The following is a 26,135-nucleotide window of genomic DNA, read 5'->3' as shown; positions in this document are numbered from 1 at the left end:
GGTGCTCCCTATAGCCCTCCCCCAGTGTGTCCCAGAGGCTCCTCGAGGACCACACTTCCGTACCTTACCAATGTCAGGAGCAGCAGCCCAGGCCTGACGCAGCCCCTCCCCGCCCCACCCCCCCCAGTCTGCTGGGTGACCTTGAGCATGACAGTGCTTTTCTCTGGGCCTCTGTTTCCCTCTGTGCAAAGGGAGAGCACATTAGTGACCATTAGCCTCATGAGATGGGGAGCTATGGTGTGGAAATATAACGAAATAAAGTCTGGGGCATGTCCTTTATAACTGTAGAGTGTGGTGCACCGGCAAGGATGAGGATGATGCTTTTTGTTTTGTTTTGTTTTGTTTTGCGGTATGCGGGCCTCTCACTGCTGTGGCCTCTCCTGTTGCGGAGTACAGGCTCCGGATGTGCAGGCTCAGCGGCCATGGCTCACGGGCCCAGCCGCTCCACAGCACGTGGGATCTTCCCAGACCGGGGCACGAACCCGCGTCCCCTGCATCGGCAGGCGGACTCTCAACCACTGCGCCACCAGGGAAGCCCGGGATGATGCTTTTTGAAGAGATAGGCCCTCATATGCATCAGAGGGTAGTAACCACCGTGTCTGTCTCTTTTGTATTCCCAGAGCTTGCCTGGCACATAGGTGCTCAGTAAATATTTGCCGAATGAACAAATTCAGGGCTGGCCTGTTGTTCCCTGTGGCTTGAGGAACTTAGCATCTGTTTGGCTCTTATAATCCGAAGACTTTGTGGTGAGCACATCGTGTCCAGAGCAGGGCAGGGCAGGGGCCAAGAGTCTTTTGGTTGACCTGACATTCCTAGAAGAACTTCCCTGAGTGGGCCCAGGGAGCAGAGCCCAGCATGGAGAGCAGCCAGTAAACTGGGAAGAGCCTCACCCGCATCCCAAGGATCGCCCTGCAGGGTGGCTGCCAGCTCCGTGTGATTCTGTAGGGCGTCTATTTTGCTTCTCTGGATTTCCCAGCGCTGGTCTCAGGTTAGGAAGGCAGTGTAAATTCTGGGACCTGGCAGACCTCGGTTTGAACATTATCTTACCATCTTCAGTGCAGGCAAGTTATTTCACCTCCCTGTGCCTCAGTCTCTGCATCTGGAAAATGGGCACATCAACACCTCCTCCACAAGGTTGCCATCAGAGCTGGAAATCCTGCCTGTAAGGGACTCAGCCCCAGCAGGAAGTGCTTTCATTTCTATTCACAAAGAGCAGCACAACTGAAAGTTAAAATGCAAGAGGAATCTAGTTTCAGCACTGGCTGCTGGGGGAAGTGTCTTCCTAACAACAGGCCTTTCCATGCCTTGGTCTCTGGATCTGATTTTCCTGGGCCTAGGGTTTGAAGAGGTCTCTGCGCAGCATTCTGGACAGACAAGGAGCTGCTCACTTCCTTTGCATCTTTCTTTTTCCTTCTTGAATCTGTGTGGGAGGGGAGGTGGGTTTAGGAGGCAGAGAAGACTGGTTCAGACTGCAGCTGCACCGTGCATCGGCATGGGCCGCTGACCTTGTGCACATGATTCAACTGCTCCAGTTTTCTCATCTGTACAAGGGGACAGTGATGCGTTCCTCATATTGTAGCTGTGAAGCTCAGATTAAAGTAACAGACATGGAAGTTCCCTCTAATGTAGAACAGTGTTTCCCAGCCTCAGCAATATTGACATTTTGGACCTGACAGTTCCTTGTCTTGGGGGTTGTTCCATGCATTATAGGATGTGGAGCGTCATCCCTGGCCTTTACCAGCTGGATGCTAGTAGCACCCCACACTCTAGTCACGACAATCAAAAATGTTCCCAGACTTTGCTAAGTATTCCCTGGGTGGGGAGGCAAAATCACCCCTGTTTGAGAACCACTAATCTGGAAAGTGTGGTACAGATAAACTAGGAGATGATGGTGATGAGAGTGGCAGAGCTTTGGGGCTCGTGCTTCCTGTTCGGTATTTTAGTCCTGTGTCTCCTTGTCAGCAAATCCTGTATCCATGTGGTTGACAGTTATCCTGTTTGTTTATTTACACGGACCAAAAAAACCTACATAGTGATTTTTCAGCATGGTTTGGGAGCAGCAGTAAAAACATGTGGTAAGTAATTATTAACTTAATGAGTCGTGGTAAACTGTAATTTTATATCTTAGTGAAAACATGTTGTATAACACGGGATAATAAATTTTGTTCAATTACCCTGATGCTTAAACTTGCTACTGTACAGTTGCGATTTCTGGTGCCTGCTAGAATGAGCAGCAAGGTTGTGGCTTTTCAGTGCGTAATGACCTGTTTCCTGCTGGGTTTTTCAGATGTTCAGCAGGTTTTAATGAGTGCCTACTGTGTGCTAGGGGATTCAGCCCTGTCCTGAAGGTGCAGGGACTCAATAGGAAACTCGGCTTTCCTAGATGAAAGGCTGTGTGGAATATACTGGCTCGAAAGGCGCAGAGTCATAATTAAATATACAATTGTCTGGGCAAGTGATAGTGTCAGAGGTGTGGGAAGGCTGCACATGGCAGAGTCTTACAGGGAACACCAAGCAGGCCACATGGGGGGCATGCAGAGTGGTGGGAAGGCGTTCTAGGCAGAGGGGCACCCGTTGCAAGGTGGCTTGGAGGGGATTTGGGGATACTGTCAGCCTAAGTCAGGGAGTGCTGCCTGCGGAGGGATGACAGCAGGAATCGTTATACGGAGGGAGGAGGGAGGGTCGCATCCCAGCTGGTTGGATTTTAAGTAGAAAGGTGCCTTGGAGCCAGAATTATGGTTCAGAGTATGGAATGTTTCATGATGCTGGATCCAGACCATTGTCAGTCACTGTCTCTTGGTCTTCTGCTGTGGGAAAGTTTTTTGGTCTTTTGTTTGTCTGTTTTTTGGTGGAGAGTTTAATATTATTATAAATGCCTACAAAATATCCTTCACTTGTATGAAACTGGGGTTTATCATAAGTAGGCATCCTATTTTTTTACTGCAGTATAGTTGATTTACAATATTGTTTTTGTTTCAGGTGTACAACAAAGTGATCTAGTTTTATATGTATATATATATATATTTTTTTTTTCAGATTCTTTTCCATTATAGGTTATTACAAGATACTAAATATAGTTCCCTGTGCCATACAGTAAATCCTTGTTGTTTATCTGTTTTATATGTAGTAGCGTGTATCTCTTAATCCCATACTCCTCATTTATCCCTCCTCCCCCTTCCTCTTTGGTAACCATAAGTTTGTTTTCTATGTCTGTGAGTCTGTTTCTGTTTTGTAAATAAGTTGATTTGTATTATTTTTTAGATTCCAGATATGAATATATATATATATACATATAATATTACATATATTACATATATTTCATATACATATAATATATACATATAATACTTATCTTTCTCTGTCTGACTTACTTCACTTAGTATGATATTCTCTAGGTCCGTCCATGTTGCTGCAAATGGAAATATTTCATTCTTTTTTATGGCTGAGTAATATTCCATTATATATGTATACACACACACACACACACACACACACACACACACACACCACATTTTCTTTATCCATTCACCTGTTGTCGGACATTTAGCCTGCTTCCATTGTCTTGGCTTCTGTAAATAATGCTGCTGTGAACATTGGGGTGCATGTATCTTTTTGCATTAGAGTTTTCGTCTTTTCCAGATATTTACCCAGGAGTGGGATTGCTGGATCATATGGTAACACTATTTTAGTTTTTAAAGTAACCTTCATACTGTTTTCCATAGTGGCTTCACCAGCTTACATTCTGCTCTGGGAAAGTTTAATGACTTGTGTTTGGTTTCCCCCAGTAGCCAGGGATGCTCTGCTCCTCAGACTTCAGTGCAACAGAATCACCCGGAGGGCAGTTAAAACACAGAATGCTGGTGCCACCCCCAGAAGTTCTGATTCAGTAGGTCTGGGGAGGCGTTGAGAATGTGCAGTGCCAACAAGCCGCTGATGCCACTGCTGCTGGCCTGGGAAGCACACCTAGAGAGCTCAGCTCTCGTCTAGAATATGGGAGGATTTTCCCTCCTTGGCCTGGAACAGCAAGGAGGTACTGCTGGCCTGGGGCATGTAGCCCTAACTTGGACGTGGTCAGGTGTCCCAGAGACTCCTGCCTTTTTCAGGACCCCCGTGGGTCATGGGGAGCGTCTCCTTCACCTTGGAGAGAATCTTACATTGGACTCCCTGGAAATAGACTCTGATGTGGAGAGTTGCCTGTGGAAGGAAGGTGTATCTGGGGGGAAGTTCTGAGGAGGTGCACCTTGAAGGGAGTAATGGAAGCATGGTTGGGCAGAGGGAGATGCTGGCCTGGGATACAGTTAATGATGAAAGCATCCCACAGGGACCTTTGGAACTGGACTCCAGTCTGTCTCAAACTGAGGCAAGGGGGCCGCCCATTCCTTTGATTCTTGCATCCTCTGGTCACTGGCTTCAGGTGGCCCCCACAGGGTATAGCTGTGAGCCCAGAAGTTAGGGAATGAATGGGTGGAAAGGGAAGCACCACAGTGTCCATTTCACGGAGCTGCATTTGGGGGAGAAAACTCACCTTCTTCTTGTTTCCCAAGAAATCAAGGGTCAGCATATTGATGATTAAATTTTAGAGACTTTTGAGTCACTTACTAGATTCTTCGTTGCTTCATGCTGTGAGGGAGAGCTGGGAGATAACTGCTTCTTAGGTCCGAGTGAAGAAAAATGATAACTAATGGAATTTTCTGGGGCCCAAGGAGATTCTCTTACACATTCCTAGGTAGGATTCCAGAGTTCTTGCTCTGAGATGTCGCACATTTTCCCGTGTGGTAGGGAGGACTCCACATTGATTTCTGAGGAGTTTCTGGGCCATGCCTGAGTCAGTCACATCTGGGCAGGGGACCGTGGCTTTCTCTTTGGACTGGAGTCCTGTCACATTCTTCAAGAGCCTCTTTGCCCTGCCTCCACCTCAGGGTAGGTCAGCATCCATGGTGGTCCCTTTATCAATCTTTCAGCTTTTCTGAGCAACCAGGAAGCTCAGAGGCAAATGCCTGTGTCACTTGTAGGCATGATATAGGATATCATGGGACATCTTTTTTTCTTTTAATTTTTATTTATTTATTTATGGCTGAGTTGGGTCTTCGTTGCTGCACGCGGGCTTTCTCTAATTGAGGTGAGCGGGGGCTACTCTTCGTGTGGTGCGCGGACTTCTCATTGCGGTGGCTTCTGTTGTGGAGCGCGGGCTCTAGGCGCGCGGGCTTCAATACTTGTGGCACGCGGCTCTAGAGTGCAGGCTCAGCAGTTGTGGCTCGTGGGCTCTAGAGTGCAGGCTCAGTAGTTGTGGCGCACGGGCTTAGTTGCTGTGCAGCATGTGTGATCTTCCCAGACCAGGGCTCGAACCCGTGTCCCCTGCATAGCAGGCGGATTCTATTTTTTTTTTTTTTTTGGTAACATCTTTATTGGAGTATAATTGCTTTACAATGGGGTGTTAGTTTCTGCTTTATAACAAAGTGAATCAGCTGTACATATACCTATATCCCCATATCTCCTCCCTCTTGCGTCTCCCTCCCACCCTGTCTATCTCACCCCTCTAGGTGGTCACAAAGCATCGAGCTGATCTCCCTGTGCTATGTGGCTACTTCCCATTAGCTATCTATTTTACATTTGGTAGTATCTATAAGTCCATGCCACTCTCACTTTGTCCCGTCCCAGTTTACCCTTCCCCCTCCCCGTGTCCTCAGGTCCATTCTCTACATGTGCATCTTTATTCCTGTCCTGCCCCTAGGTTCTTCATAACCTTTTTTTTTTTTTTTTAGATTCCATATATGTGTGTTAGCATATGGTATTTGTTTTTCTCTTTCTGACTTACTTCACTCTGTATGACAGATTCTAGGTCCATCCACCTCACTACAAATAACTCAATTTCGTTTCTTTTTATGGCTGAGTAATATTCCATTGTATATATGTGCCACATCTTCTTTATCTATTCATCTGTTGATGGACACTTAGGTTGCTTCCATGTCCTGGCTATTGTAAATAGTGATGCAATGAACATTGTGGTACATGACTCTTTTTGAATTATGGTTTTCTCAGGGTATATGCCCAGTAGTGTGGGATTACTGGGTCATATGGTAGTTCTATTTTTAGTTTTCAAAGGAACCTCCATGCTGTTCTCCATAGTGGCTGTATCAATTTACATTCCTACCAACAGTGCAGGAGGGTGCCCTTTTCTCCACACCCTCTCCAGCATTTATTGTTTGTAGATTTTTTGATGATGGCAATTCTGACTGGTGTGAGGTGATACCTCATTGTAGTTTTGACTTGCATTTCTCTAATGATTAGTGACGTTGAGCATTCTTTCATGTGTTTGTTGGCAATCTGTATATCTTCTTTGGAGAAATGTCTATTTAGTTCTTCTGCCCATTTTTGGATTGGGTTGTTTGGTTTCTTGATATTGAGCTGCATGAGCTGCTTGTAAAGTTTGGAGATTAATCCTTTGTCAGTTGCTTCATTTGCAAATATTTTCTCCCATTCTGAGGGTTGTCTTTTCATTTTGTTTATGGTTTCCTTTGCTGTGCAAAAGCTTTGAAGTTTCATTAGGTCCCATTTGTTTATTTTTGTTTTTATTTCCATTTCTCTAGGAGGTGGGTCAAAAAGGATCTTGCTGTGATTTATGTCATAGAGTGTTCTTCCTTTGTTTTCCTAAGAGTTTTATAGTGTCTGGTCTTACATTTAGGTCTCTAATCCATTTTGAGTTTATTTTTGTGTATGGTGTTAGGGAGTGTTCTAATTTCATTCTTTTCCATGTAGCTGTCCAGTTTTCCCAGCACCACTTATTGGCAGGTGGATTCTTAACCACTGCGCCACCAGGGAAGCCTTCATGGGACATCTTTTGCTCATTAACCCACTCCCAATTTCATTTCATTCTTCTATCATTTCCCCCTTCGTCTTGAGTCCTGCCATTCTTCTTCTTTTTTTTTTTTAATGTTTTTATTCTCTATAAAATAAACAGAAATATATTAGAATAAAAAAAGTAGAGCCCCCTCTCATTCTCTTTCATTTTCCCCACTGCCCTCTCAGCCCTGCTCCCCAGGGCTAACCACTGAGGGGAGTGTGGTGGGTATACTTCCAGGCCTAACCATTCTTCAGTCAGTACTTCTAATGAGTTTATTGTTTCTATTTCTGTAATCACTTTTTCATTTCTCAGGATTCTGTATTGTTTCTTGATTGGGCTTATGTTCTAGTAGCCCATTCTTTTTTTTATGGATGTGGGAATGTCTTGAATCTTTTTGAAGATAATGTTTCAGTTTTTTTTAAAAGTTATCTTCTGTTTGCTGCATTGACTCTGTTTTCTTGCTGGTTAGGTCTTTGGTTCACTTCCTGGTCTCTCTTTTATGCTGATGTTTTCTACAAACGCCTGGTGATTCTTGGTTGATGTTTTTTTGTGAACAAGGGTCCAGATTGATCTGTTCTGTCGTTGTAAGTTCCCTCAATGTCTGTGAAAGCCACGAACATGTGGGTAGGCAATGTGAATGTCGATTTTCGGTGCCCTGGGTGGGGCCTGTGTGTAGACACTTAAAGCTGGAGACTTCTACTAGAGCATGGCACCAGCTCACTTGAGGTTGGGGACATCTGTTTCTCTTATCAGCCAGCAGTTACCCGTGGGCACTGGTGCACTTTGTTTTTCCTGCATCATGTCCATCCATGGTGGGGGAATCCCTGAGACAGATTTCTCATTTAATTAAAGAGTTCTTCTTCCTGGCTTTAGCCTCAGGGCAAAACCAACACTCATCTTCTCTGAGGACTGTAGACTAACACAAAGGTCAAGTCACCTCCCCCTGCCCAGGGCTTTCAGCCCCTGCTGCCCCTGCTTTGGGATTTTCTGGGGTTCAGTTAGGAAAATAGCTTTTCTGGAGGTCTTGTGTTGGTGTGCTGGTGCCTTAGAACTGATAGATTTCACTGTCAGTCTGTCTCTTCGACTTCTTCCTTTCCAGCACCCTCTCAATGATTCTGGTGCCCAGCCCTTTCTTGTTCTCTTATGGGCTCTTTTGGAGTTATTCAGTTTTCATCTCCCTATCTGAATTATGAATATATGTGTGTGTGTACATATGAATTATGAAGATGTGGGTGTATCTACCTCCCCTTTTTTGTCATTCTGGTGGGGTTTAGAAGACGGGAGAGGAAAAAGTATGTGTTCTACCCATCATCTTGAACAAAAAGCCCCCCTCACAGATTTTTATTTGTAAAATTTGTGCTGTTTTATGGAGAAAAGTAGGGTAGAAATAAACACAAATTATTCTCTGAGCATTTACTGCATGTCAGGCTCACGCACTCATATCATCTCGCTGAATCTTCGTAAGAACTATGCTAGGCACATGTGTCCCCATCGTGTCGCTGAGAAGACTGAGATGCAAATAGGTCAGGTTACAAAGGGCAGCAGAGGAGCTGGTTGGCAGAGCTGGAGTTTGGCCTATGCCCTCCCTGCTCCTGCAGCCTCTGTAGTGCCCGCTGGAGCTCTCACCCTCTGCAGGGATGCAAGAATGGACCAGCCCACCCCTTGTTTTTACTGTTGATGCATTGCCTATTCTGGGGGCTAGGGGGTTCCCAGCTGGGCCTTCTGCCTTGGTTTTCAACTTCGAACATCATTTGGTAATAGAATGCCTTCACATTAGAGCTAATTCAAATGTGCTTATGTCGGAGTTGGGCCTAATTTGTAGGAATGATATAGAAACCTGTTGGAAATGAATCCAACTCAGTAGTATAACCCAGGGTCAATCTCATGCATAAATTTTATTGTTCCGCACTGCTATGTTTTGACTCGAACTGAACTTGATAATGTGGAAGGTGGACCCGGGGCCTTTCTTTTTGCTCATTTATTCTGCGAAGATTTAACGAGTGCCTGTTGGGTGCTACCTACATTATTTAAGGAGGTCTCTTTACCCCACCCCACCCCTATGCATTCTCTGTTCTATATGTCCACCAGAGCTGTAAGTTAATTTTTATACAAACCCAGATAGTGGATTCAAATATAACTTTTGAGTTCTATGGAAGTGCCTGGGTTCATATCCTGTCACTTACAAGCTGTGTGACTTTGGACCTGTCACTTAACCTCTCTGAGCCTCAGTTATCTCACATAATTGCATTTGCATCTCAGGTTTGTGGTGAGGCCTCTGGGAGATCAGGTAGGTCGTTCCCTCCCTCATTCCTGTGCCAGGTGCTGTTCAGGTCAGCTGGGCCCTCGAAGGACAGTGAGCATAGATGTCATCCCAGGTTTTTATGTCTTTTTATACATTGGAGGTCTAAGGAGCTTTTGAGTTCAGAATTAAGTGTAGTGGTGTTTCTGGTTGGGGTGGTCTCGTTTCTCCTCTGTATCAGTTCTCTTCTTTCTCATTGAAGCTCTCACAGGAACCCTTTAAAGTTCAATTAAACATTCAGACTCACAAGACTCATACAGGTTACCCTTGGTACCCGTCTCCTTGAAGGACTTGGGACAGGAACCACCTCTTGCCAGCAGGGCACATGATCTGTCCCTCTTCTGTGGGAGTACTTCTAGCAGTGGGCTCTGCGGGAGCCCACAGAGGTGGCCAGCAGCTCTTCTCTTTGTCAGCCCCCGCCCTGCCAGGTTTTGGTAAAGATGCAAGGGAGCGAGACCCACAATGGGTGGGTTTGGAAGCCACCCTGACTTAGAAGCTTTAGTTCCCAAAGGAACATCTCTTGTAACAATTCCATAGTATCCACATCAAGGGTCCCTGCAAGGGGCATGTCAGTTACAAGAGTCACTACACTCAGGGCATCTTTAACTATGGCTTCTTTATCAAATCTTTGTAATGTATTTATAACTTATTTATAGTTCCTTCCAGTCCAGACGCAACTTACCAATCAAGGGTCATTTTACCACAAGCAGAGTTACCTAGTAATATAGTTAGCATCCTGCCTACATCAGGTTTCCAAGGGAGTTATGCCAGACAGTTAAAAAAGCTGAAATGCTTTTGCAAAAGGGAAAAGGGTTTGGTTAACCCTTTGTCCATATTTGCCATCCTATTTTCCCCTGAGGTATGGCGCTTTTCAGCAGTTGTTTTGGAGGGATGAATGAAGCCCTTGGTATGTTTTGAAATGTATCCCATGCTTGTGTACGTTTTCTGATTGATTATATAAGACACACTCACACTCTGGCCAAGAGATATGCTTTGGAGTCATATTGGCCTGGGATCAAATTCTGGCTTTGAAACTTATTAAGAGTTAATTCATTTACTCATTCATTCATTCAGCCGTGCAAAGAACATTCACCGCCTGCTGTATGCAGGGCTTGGAGGCTTATGCCAGGCATGGAAAGGAGATGAAGACCTGGTCCTTGTCCTTGAGAAGCCACAGTCTAATATATTAGAGAGACAGGCAGAAAGAAACAATTCCAAATGGGTGTGAGACCACCAGGCCAGGCAGCGGGGGAGTTAGGGAAGTCTTCTCTGACGAGGGGACACCTGGCCTGTGCTTGAAGGTGAAATTGGCCATGTGAAGAAGATAGGGAAAAGCATTCCAGGTAGAAGGAACAGCACATGCAAAGCCATCGAAGGGGCCAAGAGTGTCAAGAGATGTGGCTAGAGAGGGGAACAAGGCCATTTGGAAAGCTACTTATTATCTCTGGGCCTCAGTTTCCTCATCTGCAAAATGGGATTAACTGTGCTTGCCTGTTGATGAAATTAAATGAGATAATAATGTGTGTTTAAGCATCTGGGATACTTAATTTTAATTCCCTTTCCAAAACTCTCTATGGGTGCCTAAGAGCCAAACTTTGATTTTAAATGAGACAAAGAGAAAAAATAACCAAACCTGCAGGGCCTGGCCTCCCACCTGTGCAGTGCAAGCATTTCCTCCACTGGCTCTTGTGTTAGTCCTTTTACTTGTCTTGTGGATCAATCGCTAAATGTTTGCGTGCTGTCTTGGATTATGTCTTATAGTATCAGTGAAGCACATAATTGTGTTTTCCTAAAGACTCCACGTTAACAATAAGCCACCACCCTGTTGTGGCGTCTTTGGGACAATATTCCCTCTGCTGACAGCCTGGAGTCTGTCCGATGCTCTGTCAACATGTCCTGTCACTTGCTGCTTTGTCTTGCTTTCCTGAAACATGGCCACTGCCCACATACAAGCTGGGGGCACTTAGCTTTTGGGGACATTCACTATCCAGTGACCACAAGTCACACATCACAATGAGCTGAGGAACCATGCCGACCGTGATGGAGCGCCGTCTGATGTGTAAATTAGATCCTGTCATTTCTCTGGGCAGAATCCCTCATGGGTCTCTGTTGTGGCTTGGTGAACTCTGCCCAACTGAAATCAGACCTCTGCTTAAAACCTTCCAATGCTTCCCCTGGTGTGTAGGTAACATCAAATGCCTTTTCTGGCGCAGACATCCCGGTGTGATCTAGCCCCTGCCTGCTTTTCCAGCCTCACTCCCAGCTGCTCTGTCCAAGGCCCCAGGCTTTGTGCTGGGGATACGGTGGGGAGCAAAGCCAGCCTCCATTGACTCTATTCTCACTACCCCACCCTTCTTGCTTTTCCCCAGACACCTCCACCCGCATGGTCCTTTTTGCTTGAGGGGCCTTGCATATGCTGTTCCCTTGGTCTGGAATGTCCTTGTCTTCATTCTGCACAAGGCTGGCTCCTGTTTACCCTTCAGGTCTCAGCTTTATCCTCACCTCCTCCAAGACTCCGACCCCCCTAATCTACGCAGTTACCCTGTTATTCTCTATCTCAGCCTCCAGTGTATTTTCCGCCTTGCATGACATATCTATGATATGACTTGAGTGTCTGTTCCACCTTGAGGACAGTAAGCTTTCCAACCAGTGGCATCATGCTTGTTCTCTTCACTCCCTAGTCCCTGGCACCTTAGCCTGGTGTCTGCTATGTAGTAGGTGCTCAATAAAAAGAAAGAATGAATCAGTGTGGTGGTTATACTTTCCAGAGATGGCCACCATAACATATCCCAGGCTGTGTTTCCAAGAATAATTCGCTTACCCTCTCTGGGCCTCACTTGTCATATTTGTACATTGTTGCCGAGAGGATTAAACACATAAATGTGAGAGACACAGTGTGTGGGCCTTGCAGATGTTGTTAATAAATGTGCGTTCCCATTGTAACGACAGAGCCCAAGGAAGAAAGTTGGAATGGCAGTCAAGAGGGTTGATGGTCGAAACCCTTAGGATTTTTCATCAATGCTTGACTCTCTGGGGGCAGAGCTGGCAGACCTCAGCCCCCTGTTTTGTCCACTTCCCATCTCCCTGTGGGTAGTGACCTTGCCATTTTCAGGAGGGAGGTGTCACTCCTGGTTGGTTGGGTTGGGGTATCTGGGGCACAGTTGGCCTGACCTTCGGAGATAAGGAAATCTCTCTCTAGCCTGTGGGAATGCTTCTGTTGGGCAAGTAGGACTTTTTGGTCACTTCTCTCCTGAAGTTATCACCCCTTTTTCTTATTAAACTGTAAATTTTGAAGACTGTGTTCCCTGCCAAAAAGTTGGGGAAATCACCCGCTACTGTCCTACCACACAGACTCAAGAACAGGGTTTACTTGAGCACTTTCCTTCCTTACTATTTAATGCTGCAGACGTCTCCCCTCCACCCCAGTCCCCCAGAAACCCCTTACCCATCTTTTTCTTTCCCCTTCTCACAGTGTGTAATGTACTTATTCGTTCTTTTTATTGTTCATGTCCCACTAAATTATCAGCTTCACAAGGGCTGACTCTTTGCTGGTGGCTCATGGATGTCGCTCAGAGCAGTTCTCGCTGCTCTGCCTCTGGTCTTGGCATTCCTGACCTACCTGGCAGGCTCCTACATTTTTAAGTTTCTGCTCAAGTGCTACCCCCTCTGGATGGCCTTTGCTGCCTGCTGCCCGCCCCTGTACCCAGCACCTGGCACACCATAGGCTCCCTGATAACTGGAGTATTCTCTGTCCCAGAGACGGGGCCTCGAAGGCTGTGTCTGCGAGGTTGGACTTTGTCTCAAAGGTGGTGAGAGTTGAGGTGTGTTGCATTTGAGAAGAATCTTTGTGGCCGTCTTAAGGGGAAAACAATGGATGGGGGCAAGAATGGATGCAAGTAGACAGTGGGGAGGTGATTACTATCATTTAGAAGAGGACTGGTGATGGCTTGGGGGATACACTTTCCAATATGGTAGCCACTAGTTACATGCAGCTATTGAAATTTAAAGTAAAATGGAATAAAATGTAGTTCCTCAATCACACCAGCCCTATTTCAAGTGTTTTATAGCCCCCGTTGGGCAGCGTGCATATAGAACATTCCCGTCATTGCACAAAGTTCTCTTGGACCCCCCTCTGGCTTGGACCGTACTGGTGGGATGAGAATGGGGAGAAGTAGAGGGATATGGAAGATGTTAGGAGGTGGAACGTATGCGCTTTGGGGACGGGTTGGCCGTGGGGTGTGCTAGAGAGGGGGTGTCAAGGCTAAGACTAGGCTGCTGGCCACGGCCCAAGTAGACCTTCTGGCTCAAAGCAGCGAGCGCTTTTATGGCTCTTGATTCAGGGCATCACGTCAGAAGGATTATCCACTTTCCACCAACAGCACGAGAAAGCACCCATTTTTTTTGGGTGCACCGCGCGGCATGTGGGATCTTAGTTCCCTGACCAGGGATTGAACCCGTGCCCCCCTGCAGTGGAAGCGCGGAGTTTTAACCACTGCACCACCAGGGAAGTCCCCAAAGCACCCACCTTATGGCACCCTCCTGGCAGAGTTGATTGTCTTTTGAAAAACCTTCCATCGTGTATATATGCCTCTTGCCAAACCCGCCTTCACTTGGGGTCTAGCATGTGCACCGTGAGGTCTTTGTGATCAGGGAATTATATGTATATTAATGCAGATTTCAATAAAAAGAGTTATGTTTGCCATTGTGGTACGGTCTGATGCTGTTTAAATGCCTTTGGTAATATCTTCAATGAGACGGCAAATAGAAAACAGGAAAGTTAGTAATAAAAAATGAATTAGGGTGATTAGCAAAAGGTGAACCGCTTCCCTCCTCAGGCAACAGGCCGAGATGATGGAGTGCAGGGCTCCTCCTGTCCAAACACCCGGCTGGATTATCGCAGCCTCTGTGGCTGGCCCTGGGGTCTCCTCGGCACATAGGACTTGGTTATTGCATTTCGTTTTGCAAAGGTCACAGGCATCCCCTTGGAGGGACTCTGAAGGGGCTCATTCCCTGGGGTGGGCTAGAGTGGGGCCTCTGAAGAGGAGTTTCTAACTCAGGGCAGGTCAGGAACCTTCTTCTTCCAAAGCAGAGACATCAGTGGCCTTGCTTCCCCTCCCTTCATCCTCCAAGGCCCTGGGGAGTCTGTCCTCTTTGCAACATCTTCTCCAAAGGTGCCCTTGGAGAACCTTTCCTAGCTGTCTGGTGCTGGGGTTTGGGGTCCCTTCAAGAAGGCAGTAGAGGCAAACACTCTAATTGCCTAATGCAAACACTGGGACTGGTTCCTGGGGCATCAAAGAGAAACAGAATTCTGGTGACCGTGTAACATGTGTGGGACTGGAGCTCAAATCAGAAGGACACGGAGCTTCCACCTTGGTAACGTTGGAACTCACACCCACCCAGAGCATGGGGCATGGAGGTGGCACAGCTGGCGGTTGGGATGGTTATGGCTACACTGGTCGGCTCCCTTCCGTAGTCGATGGCCAGGGCTGGGTAACACACGTGTCAGCTATATGATTGCCAAAACACATGGGCAGATTTGGTTAATACCACGTTGGTAAATGGGATAACTCTCTCTCTTAATAGGAATCATGTAAGGGTCTTGTTAAAATGCAGATTCTGATTCAGCAGATCTGGGTAGGGGTCAGAGACTGTTCATTTCCTACAAGGTCCGGGTGATGCTGAGCTGCTAGTCAGTGGACCACAATTTGAGAACTGAGGACTTTGTGTCAGGCTGAGCTCCCTAGCCCACCTTCCTGCCTCTGTCCTTCCTGAGAGGTCACTGCCAGGCTGTGTGCTGGTGCCTTGGAGGTGAATGGTGGAAGGACCACAAATAATCATCCCGGATGAAGACAGATGTGGGCTTGGGGCGTGTCAGCCTTTAGGGCGAGGACTCGGTTCTGAATCATCTCTATGCTTCTTCCTGCTCTTCCCCAAGGCCTGCGTTTTCTCCCCAAGTCAGAGCTGGCAGCATCCAGCTCTTTGCCTCTTATCCTTCAAGGAAAGCTCTTTCTCTCTGTGTCTCATGTCATGTAAGCTACAGTCACAACTTGGCACCTGGCACAAGGTGCTGACCTCAAACATGGAAACTCCTCCTGCCACGCAGGGTTGTGGGGTTAAGATGGCAGTGAGGGGTGCCAGCGGGGTGGGTGTGGGGATTTATTGAATTCCTATGTGCCAGGCACTGTGCTCGGTGTCTTATGTACACTGTCTTATTTAACCCTCACAATAGCCCTTCACATTATGTATTGTTACCATGTCACAGACACCTGACACCTGTCAGGTGATGTGTGTCAGGTGACACCTGAAGCTCAGAGAGGTTGAGAAACTTGCCTAAGGTCACTCACCTGTTAGTAGCAGTAGCTCTGGAGTCATGATCGTTATTCTGCAGCACGTGTCCTCCCATGTACAAAGAATCTTTAGCTTCCTTTGGGACGCCCTTTCACATACGCTCCCTGTTTAGACTCAGATCACGCCTCCTGGGGAAATCTGGCATAGGATGTGTCATTCTCACTGCAGAGACAGGCAGACCTAGGCACAGAGGCAGTGCCCATCTTGTCCAAGCTCAAGCCAGAGTCATAGGCCAGCAGGGCTCAAACCCGGGCGCTTGACCTTCACCCCCCAGCTGCTTTCCACCTCCCAAGAAGATTTTGTTGTTCTCAACTTGATGTTGTATAGATCAGACCTATGCTCTTTGACTGTGAGCGTATCATGGCCCATACTCTTTTGTTAGCTCCTGTATCAGTTATCGCTTGCTGTGTAACAAGTCACCCCAAATTAGTGCTTTAAAACAGCCACCATTTTATTTGCTTATAATCTGTGGATTGGCTGGAGGGCTTTCTGTGCTGGGCTGGCCTCTGCTGGGCTCTGTCCTGCATCTCTGGTCACTTGGCCAGTGAGCTGACAGCTGGGTGATAGAGGATGGCTTCACCCCTGTGTGTGTGTGGCACTTGGCAGGCTGCTGGCTGGGGGCTGATTGTTGGGTCAGCTTTCCCAGAGCCTCGCATCCTCCAGCAGGCTAGCTCGGGCTTGCTTACCTGGTGCTCCAGGGTTCCCAGTGCAGCGAGAGAGCTCACACCAGGGCACAGGCGCTTTTCAGGCCTTTGCTTGAGGCACATTTACTGCTGTCTCGTTGGCCAGATAAAGTCACATGGCGAAGCCTGGCTTCAAGGCATGAGGAAACAGACTCTGGCTCTTGATGAGAGGAGGTGCAACACCACAACACAGAGGGTGAGCATGCAGAAACCGGAGGACCTGTGGTCATCTGTTTAACCCACCACAGCTCCCCTCGCTCTTTCAGTCCACAAACATTTATCAAGGCCCTGCTGTGCACCGGGTGCTGTGGCTGGGACTCCAGCGCAAGACAGACCTAGTGTTGCACTTATGCGGCCTCTAGTCTAGCAAACAAATAATCACATAACGAAACACATAATGTGAACGTGACAGGTGTGATTAGGAGAGCTGCACAAGTGCTGTGGGTAACAGGGAGGGTCAGGAAGGACTTTCTTGACCCTTAAACTGAGACCTGTAGGGAGACCAGGAGTTGCTAGGTAATAGGGACGGAGGGGAAGCATTCCAGACAGCCAGAATAGCATGTGCAAAGGCCCTGTGGAGGGAGGGACCTGGCACATTTGAGCATCCAGTGAAATGCCAGTTCCCGTTAAGTGTCAGCTGGTTTGGGCTGAGAAAGGAGCTTATGGTTCGCAGTTGTCCCCTGAGCAGCCTCCACGTGACCCAGTCTCAGGAGGGAGGTGGGGATAGACCTTTCCATGGGTGGCTCGCTCACAGGGGCAGCTGGGCTTGGTGGTCTCTGGGAGGAGGACGAGATGATGCTAACGTGGGCACCCAGGAAGTCCTTGTGGAAGAGGAGGGATTTGAGCACTGGAAAGGGCCAGGAGACCGCGAGAAAAGGGTCAGATGCATGAAACTGCAGGGGCAGGGGGGCGCTGGGTTAAGTAAGGGGCTTAGATTTAGTTCTGTTGGCCAGCAGTCTTTGAACCATGAACCGAGAATGATGTGGTCAGATCTGGGGTGGGGACATGAGTCCTGGGTCCCCCTGGGGAGCTCTCTGCTTACTCCCATGAGCTGCCTTTGATGTCCCCAAGCGTTTGATAGGTTCTCTCAAGGCATATCAGGAGGTACAGTTTTGGGAAAAGGCCTGAGCTCCCTGGGAGACAGAGTAATGATCATAAATGAGCCAGCACACGGTTGGAAAAATGCGACAAGTCAGACAAATCCAGGTTTGAATCCCTGCTTCTCGCTGACATCACAATGAAACTCTGGGCAGGTCACTGCCCAGCCCCAAGCCTTGGTTTTCTCATCTGAAAATGGGGCCTGGTCCCATCCACCCTGGGTCGGGTGAGGAGGGACCAGTGGGGCTGAGTTAACGTTAGTGCCTTTGCTTCTGTGTATGAAGGCTCTTGTCTCTGTGCGGCCGAGGACAGTGCAAGGGACCTCGGTGACGACACAGTCTGAGTGCAGCAAACACTCGTCTTTACCAGGCCTGGATGTCAGGGAAGCTGTCTTTCCCAGAATAAACAGAAACCATGGCAACCAGTATGCATCATGTGGGCCAGCAGCCCACCCCGCGGCCGATGGCCAGGAGGAGGGCCTGTCACAGATGTCCCCTGGGGGTTCAGTGACCCCCCCCCCCACCCCAGGGACCTTCTTGGCCCCCCCTCCCTGTCTGAGGTAGGACTGAGAAGTTCTGGAAAAATCAGTCCTGATTTTGGGTTTCTAGTCAACCTCAAATTTTATTATTTAATTTTATTTTTCCTTCTTGTTCCAGAAAGCATGTCTTGAATGAGGTAAGTTGGAGCAAACCTCCCTGCCCTCCCCATCCCTTTGTCATCTGCAGATTCATCTCTTGGAAGGATTTGCCAGGACGATGCTGGGGGCGGGCACCAACATGGTGGCAAAGCTACCCTAGGAGGGAGGGCAGGGTCCCAATAGGCTCTGCCAGTCTCCCCAGACGTGCAGCGAGGTGGTGACATTAATACCCCAGTGGACAGAGAGGCTCACCCTCACCCAGGGTTCACAGCTACTAAGTGGCAGAGCTGGGATTCGAACCTGGGTCTTCATGCTTCACAACTCATTTCCACACTGCATGTGGCTGAATTGGGCGCTCAGCCACCAGTGTGGCAGGGCAGAGGGAGTTTATCAGCCCCTCGTGTGGGGAGCCTGTGATGCCTGCCCCTAGCACAGAGGGGTCCAGGGTGGTGGCGGAGAGGCAGCTGTGTTGGTCTTGGAGACTGGGAATGTTTTCCAGTCTTTGTGTTTTTGCCTGGCAGCCTCCTTTTGCATCTCTGGTAGAAGAAGTCAGGACTTATGCCCTGACTTCTAGAAGCATGGCCTTGTCTTGGCTGGAAGTTGGGAAAGGGGTTTTCTGGAACCCCTGGCTTCTCCCTCTGTGTCTGCGGCCATCCAGACTGGACAGTCAGAGCCAAGCTTGGGGAACCCCTTGTCTCTGGGAACCTTAGGTCCTTATCTGTAAAGTGAGGTACTTGTTGACTCAGTTGACAGCCTCATGGCAGTGAGCATGGACGATAGAGCCCAGAACCTTAGTTCCAATCCTGTCTGCGACACTTACTAGCTGTGCACATCTAGAAAGTTACCCGACCTCTCAATTCATGCCTCTGTAAGATGGGAATGATAATAGCACCTACCTAATGGGGTCATCATGAGGACCAATATTTGTAAACGCGGGAAACAGTACCTGGGACAGAGTATGTGCTGTTCCTAGTGTTACCTCTTGGAGTTGCTGGGAAGTTAGTGTGAATGTAGCAGGACCTGTCATGCTTGGCAGGAAGCAGATGCTCAGACACTGTTAGCTTTTTGATTGAGGAGAGGAGGCAGGAGATGGGGTCAGTGTGGAGGGTACCCGGGTAGACAGACCCCTGGGCTGGCTTTGGGACCTTGGAACACCCACTTCACCACTCCGTGTCTGGCTTTTGGTGGTTGCTTACTTTTGGTCATTCATTCACAAGAACACACACGAAGATATAAAGGTATAGATAATACATTAAAAAATCAAAGCCAAGGAAAATATAAAATAGAACGAATTCCAGGTGGAAAATGAAAACAGATATGTTGGCCTTGGGCTCTATAGTTATTGAAATTGGCCTGCACATCTGGTTGTGGGCTTCCTGGTGGACAAGTGAAAAGGGAAATAGATTTACTCCAGGATTTCTTTATCCAAAGGGAAGATGCTTGGCAGCTCCTCACGGGAAGCACAGCTTTAACTGGTATTTGGAACTAAAAGAAATCCCTCCCTCTCACCAGCTTCATGGATGTTCTCAGAGCTCAGTTTTCCCAAATGTAAAATGGGGGGATGAGACCCTGCTCCTCTGTCTGTCTGGCTGACTGTGGGCATATGTACCTATGCATTCCTGGCGTGTAGTGGGCACCCAGAGGGCATAGTTCCCAGCCCTCTGCCCCATCATAGCTGGCGCCTGTCAATTTTGGGGCGAAAGTTTAAGTCAGCCTAGGGTCAGCCCAAACAAAACCAGCTGTGCTCAGAGTGCCGTTCTGCTGTCAGAACCCAGTCAGGGGGAAGGTTGTGTGTACGGGGAGTAGAAGCTGTTTAATCACAGGACATATGCCAAGGCCAATGGGCACTTTGACAAATTGAGGCTGGCACGTGGCGTGGTGCATAAGCCCCCAGGTGAGTACACACAGTGGGGTTGGAGGACCAGCAAGGGCCCATTTGGTGAGACCGGCTGTGCAATCAGACGTGAGTTGGAGTTCGAATGCTGGGAGGACTGTGAGGAGGGAGAGAGGGAAACGGGAGGCAGTTGCAGGGGATGGAGGGAGGCAGGGCGCGGAGCACCTTCAAGTGTGCGACGTGGCCCCTTGGTGATCAGCGTTTCTGGCGAGGAAAAACGTGGGGTTAAGCGACCACGACATCCCAGTGAGCTTGAGGATCCAGACAGGGCACCTTAGAGGTGCAAATGGCTTCAGTCACTTCCCTGGGGCAAGATTGTTTTCATCTCGAAGAAGCTTTGTAGCTTCTCAGCACTTCCAGGTGCTGATGGCGGCATCACAATATTGTGAAATTAAGCAGCGAAGCCGACTTCATTACCAGCTTACCTGGTGAGGGAGCAGCACCTTAGTTAGCACTGATGGTTAGGTATGACAGAGCTAAAATTGAACTTGGCAATTACTACTCGTGAGAGGTTCCCGGTGCTGTGAAAAGAAGGTTCCATGGAAATCAACGCTGGTAATCACAGGGCTAAATATTAGTCAGTTACTATTCAGGTTGCTCTGTCAGCGTACGCATTGGGGTGATGCAGGGGAAGGGGGATGGAAACTTGGGTTTTGGCTCTCTTGGGTTACCTTGCGCTCACCTGCACCAGATTCGTTTTTTACGTTGGTTCCAGGACAGAGCTTTGAGAGACCCCGTGTTAATGTCGTGGTGCAGGGTGGCCGTTTGAATGATGGGTCGTTTTAAAGTCCTGTTCTTTTTATTTGCATGAACTCACACCTCTTTCTCAGCTTTCCAGTTTCCTCTACACTTGTGAAGGGGTTTTCCTAACAGGTCCTTGCCTCTCCTTGGGATGTTGCACATGAGGAGCTCAGCTTTTGTTGACTCCTAGTCTTAGAGGAGGGTTACTGAAGGCTATTATTGAAGGTTTCTGAGCCCTTCGTGGAATTATTTTTATTAAGCTTTGGCTAGAGTATTTCAACAACCTCAGAATAATGTCCCCATGTTGCAGATAAAGACAGTGAGGGGCCGGTGTGTGCTTGGCTGAGAGAGTCAGATGGAAAGGAAAAGCTTGTACAGATTCAGTTCTCAGTTGACTTGGGATGTGGGCCCTGACTCCCAGGAACGGGCAGATGGCAGTTCAAGTCAACTCATTGCTTTGAACCTCAGTTTCCTCATCTGTAAAATGGGAACTTGGGCTAGGCAGGTGTGAGGCTTCAGTGAGATAAGGCAGGCACAGTAGGACCTCAGCACAGGTGGCTGTTGTTATTAACAGTGATATTTATTGTCCACCTCTTTTGTGCCAGGCACCGGACTGGACCCTTTCCATAGCAGACCACTGCTTTGTACAGAGATCCTGCAAGGAATTCTTAAGTAATGCAGGCTCAGAGAGGGTTTAATTTTGTTCAGGTCCTCTCAGCGAGTAAGGGGCAGGGCCAGGATTCAAACTCAGGCAGTCTGGCCCCCAGAGCCTGGCAGTTGTCCCTGGTCCCATTGTGGAAACACTTGACCATCAAAAAAAAAACAAGGCAGCCTGGATGAGCTGCCTGGAGGGCCGAGAAGAGAGAATCATTAGAACAGAAATACCTTTTCCAAAAGGCTGCAGCCCTTCCACAGGAAGCTGAGTCATCTGTCTTTGTTTTGAACCATAACCATCGAGCTGCCTCCAAATTCGAAAAATAAAAATAAAGCTAAAAAATGCTGAGTTCTGTCAAGATGCAGGGGCCCCTCCCTGGCTCTACCCCAGGGGGAGCTGAGCGGAGGGTCTGTAGAGCTGGGACCCCCGCCACCCCATGGTGCTTGGCCAAGTACTCAGTGCAAAGGGAAGAGCCCTCCTTCTGGAATCCACGCTCTGCAGGTTCACCTGCAGGCGGCTGCAGGTACCCAGCCTGCCAGGTGGACGCTCCTGCCCCGGCCCCGTGTGCCCCGTGGGGCTGGGACTCTCACGGTGAGTCAGTCACGTTGGGATGCTGCTCTGTCACTGCACACTGAGGACAACATGGTTACACCCCAGAATTCCTCCTTCCAGTACATCCAGAATCTTCTGTCCTCAGACTCAGCCTCCCTTCCCCCTGCACATGGTGGAGTTCAGTAAGTGTTTGATGGAGAATGTGGGGACTTCCTGCATTTGTCCTGTGTTGTCCCATCTCTAACTATGCTTCTTCCCTTCTCTGTTCACCCAAACTCTGCCCCTCCTTCAAATCCCAGCTCAAATGACACGTTTTCCGTGAAGTCCTCGTTCAGCCGATGACCCTGGGGCCCTTAGCTGTGAGCACCGTCTTCCTTCCGTCATACTGTCTCCCTACATGCATGAGCTGGATGTCTTTTGAGGACACGGACAGTGTCCTGCTCACACATTGCCCTGGTGTCTGGAACCCCGCCCTGCATGGCGTGGAAAGTAGGCAGAGGGAACAGAAAATTCTTGGTGAGCGAATGAATAAATAAATGATAATTGAAGGATTTTTGCCTTCACACTGTCCGTGTGCCAGTCAGTTACACCTCTTATCAGCATCTCTGGTTTCCAGTGAGCGAGTTTAACATTCAACAAGCAGCATGAGCTTCTTTCCGTAGCAGTAAATGCTGGTCACTTCCTAGGTGCCTAGTATTCCACTGTACAGAGACCTGTGATTTATTTAACCAATCCCCTCTCAGTGGATTTTGTTGTCATTTCCATGTTCTCATAAATAATGTTGCAATGAAGAAATAAACGTCCTTGTTCATACAGATTTGGGCCTAGAAAATCCTTTCCCATCTTAAGCTTATATGACTATTCATGGATGGTCTCTTCCTGCACCCTTCCAGCTTTGTGTGTGTACATTTCCAAGTCTTCAGTATGTCCGAAATTTTCATCCCTTTCTATCACAGTGCAAAACCTGCATCTCCCTTTCCTTCAGACAAACTTCATGTGCTTGGATCTTGGCCTTGTATCTACAGATTGTGTGTACTTTCTATTTGTTGAGCACCTACTGTGAGTCCGTTCCTGTGCTAGGAGCTGGGACCCAGAGCTCCACAAGACAGATGGTCCCAGCCATCAGGGAGCTCACAGCCTAGGGAGGAAGATGAACAATAAACATAGAAATAAAAACCATCAAAACAAGCAACCAGAAGCCATCGGCTGGAGGACTGTGCTACAAAGAAAATAATTCAGGTGTGGGTGAGTCAGTGGACCCCCTCTCTGGGGAGGAAGGAGAGCTTGAGCAGGATACAAGGGTTTTGTGGAGATCTGGACAAAGGCATTTTATGCAGAGCGAACAGCACAAGCAAGACTTCTTCCTCTCCGGAGCCTTTTCTTTCTTTCTTTTTTTTTAAATTAATTTTTTTTTTTTTTTTAGCTGCGCTGCACAGCATGCGGGATCTTAGTTCCCTGATCAGGGATCGAACCCATTTCCCCTGCAGTGGAAGCGCAAAATCCTAACCACTGGACTGTCAGGGAATTCCCTTTGGAGCCTTTTCTAATCCCCTCAATCCTTCCTCATCCTGTCATGCTGGGCAGCAACCCCCTTTATCATGTGGCATTTGCCATTCCCCAGGCCTTTCTCTCTGTCACTTAGCTTATTATTGTTATAAGTGGGGCGACCCCCCAGAACTCCTCTCACTTAGTTCTAGATGCCCTCAGCTCTCTGATGCTTCCTCAGCAGCCTCTGATGTTTCTGAAATGTCCAAAAGATTAAAATTGGCTTCATAGCCCCCAGCATAGTACATGGTAATTAACAGGTGCTATCATGCCCATTTTACAGATGAAGAAACTGAGGCTCAGGGAAGTTACCTGTTCCAGCAGGCAGAGCAAGAATTCAGACCCAGTTCTGTCTTATTCCAAAGTCCACCTTCTTCACGGAGCCCTAATTCAGCTGGATTTGTGTGAAAGCTAATGAGACTGCCAGGGGAGCCATAGTGCTTCGGGCCAGCACTGTCCCAGACCTGACCCAGCCTTGTGGTGGGTGACCTTGGCCCTTGGCTTACTGGCTTCAGAGGAGTGGGAAAGGAACCAGGGAGGCTCTTATGTTTTTGTTTTAAACTACAAATGTAGTACATGCTTGTGGAAAAGAAAAAAAAAAAAAAACAAGAAAGGAAAAAGCAGCAGCTGAAAATACCTCCTTCTCCTACTCCCAAGGGTGACCACTATGAACAGTTCGGCACCTTTTACAGTGCAAATCCAAACACGCATCATTTGGTTTTTATAAAAACGGGGTCATGTGCTTGACTTGCTCCCAGCCGGTTCTAAGTCAGCACCTACAGACCTTCCTCATTCTATCATATTCCACAGAACGGATATACTTCAGTCAATTCAGCCTGACCCTGTTTTAGACATTTAGCTTGCCTCTCATTCTTCTCTGTAACGAGCAACATGAGTGAGCAGGCGTGGTGCACGCAGGTACTAATATTTCTGCAGGATGGACGCTCAGAAGTCTAATTGCCAAATGAAATGACATGCAGGTTTCACACAGGTGCTGCCAAAGTGCCTTCCTAAAGCCCTTCCGGTCCAACAGCCGCTCCCAGGGCAGTGGGGAAGGCCCTTAAGCCACAAATAACGCAGAGCTGAGCTGCCTCCCCTTCTGCGCCCGGAGACCTGGTGTGGAGACCGCCGCCAGGAGCTCTGAACACACAGGCCCAAATTGGGATAGAAGATGGATTTTGATAAAAGAGGTTAAATAACAGGTTTTCCCATTTCACCTTATAGGAATGGGATGGGGGGGGTTGGGGTACCGGGCCTCCAGCCAATAGAGGACCAAGAGTTGTCAGGAGGGCTTATAAAGCTTGCTATTTCTGGCATTTTTTTCTCTTTCTCTGCTGATTATGCAGCAGAATCGTACAGAGGCTGTCGCGGGCGCGTTCTCTTGCTGCTGGGGCTTCTGTGGAATGAGACTCGGGTTCCTTCTACTTACAAGACGCTGGTGCATTGCAGGTGTGTTTCAGCAGAAGGTAAGCAGCGGGTGCTCGCTGCCTCCTGGGGTGGAAGTGGTCAGGCTGGCACTGCGGGGTGAAGACAGACGATGTCTGGGTGGGGGCAGGCAGCGACCTGGACAGGTGTCTGTCACATTGTAGAATGAAGATACTTTGGAAGGTCCAGGAGGCCTGCAGTTGGCAGCTCCTTCTTGAAAAGAAATTCTGGAAGTGGCTGGTACCAGCCCCTGAAGAGCAGGTCTTGGTGCCCAGATGCTCAGAAGGCATTTGTTCGCTCATTCGTACATCCATTTAGCATATGCCCTGCAGTGGGCCTGACCAGGTGTGATGGCGGGGGCGGGGGAGGGGGTCTGGCTAACTCAGATTGAAACAAGGATGGAGCTGGCCCAGAAGATACCTGGGATGAGGGGTGGGAAGGGCCTTTCAAGGCAGGGGGGGTGAGAAGTAGCTGGGGACATCACTAGGAACAAAGTTTGAGCCTGCCTCTTCCATTGGATTTTGGAGTTTGTGGAATCAAAAATTCCTCTCCCGATTGGCGAGTGCCACCTTTTCCTTTTCTCCGTTAATGATATTGAAAAGATAACCAGTTGGGATCTCCAGTTGCCCTCCTTTTGTAGAAGAAAGGACAGCAAAAAATGAGAAAGGACATTGTCACAGATTTAAGGGCAAACACACACACGCATTATAGGTGACAGGGATTTTGAATGAAGAAACAACGTTCATGGCATTTTCCCGCCGACCCTGGGGAGACAGTCTTTGTGATGGGAGTTGGCTGAGTTGGGGGCGGGGCTTGTTACCCTTGACAGGGCTGCACCCAACTGAGCCGAGAGAGAGTGGGAGGCCTGACCTCTTCTGGCGCCCATTCATCACAGTCGTAGTCATTGTTGCAAATCTGGCTGCGTGCACGTGTGTCCCAGAAATGGAAGCCACGCCACTCTCTCAGGCCTGCTTTCCCTGGCTCGGAATATCCCAGGTCAACTGAGAGAGACCAAGAAACAGGAGCTTCTGTGCCCCGTGTGTGATCTCCACTTTCTGCACACTGGGTCTAAAAGCAGGCAGTCACAGACCCCAGTCTGCTGGGAAGGCTTTGGAGCCAACCAGCCATTGAGGAAATAGCTATTGAGTGCCTGCTGTGTACCAGGGGCTGTTAGGTACCGGTTGCAAATCTCAGCTCTGCCTCAAATACAATCTGTGACATTGGGCAAACTTTTTTTTTTTTTTTTTTTTTTTTTCTGTACGCGGGCCTCTCACTGCTGTGCCGTCTCCCGTTGTGGAGCACAGGCTCCGGCCGCACAGGCTCAGCGGCCATGGCTCACGGGCCCAGCCGCTCCGCGGCATGTGGGATCTTCCCGGACCGGGGCACGAACCCATGTCCCCTGCATCGGCAGGCGGAC

The 26,135-nt window shown here is 48.4% G+C and overlaps 1 protein-coding gene across 2 annotated transcripts in view; it reads left to right on the top strand.

Annotated features, from left to right (window-relative positions):
• TOX2 (TOX high mobility group box family member 2) overlaps positions 1-26,135 on the top strand; it is a gene marked incomplete at its 5' end in the record, with an annotated part of 131,415 nt that overhangs the window by 5,500 nt on the left and 99,780 nt on the right. Inside the window, one exon of one of the 2 annotated variants that reach the window (XM_079945392.1) lies at positions 24,634-24,759. The exons of the other annotated variant lie outside the window; for it this stretch is intronic. Within the exon in view, the coding sequence (XP_079801518.1) occupies positions 24,634-24,759 (126 nt within the window). Of the gene's footprint in view, positions 1-24,633; positions 24,760-26,135 lie in introns of those variants that run through there. 2 annotated transcript variants of the gene reach the window in all.

The sequence above is a fragment of the Stenella coeruleoalba genome (assembly GCF_951394435.1).
Source record: "Stenella coeruleoalba genome assembly, chromosome: 15".
In the NCBI taxonomy this organism is placed as follows: domain Eukaryota; kingdom Metazoa; phylum Chordata; class Mammalia; order Artiodactyla; family Delphinidae; genus Stenella; species Stenella coeruleoalba.
This window is presented reverse-complemented; position numbering and strand designations above follow the sequence as displayed.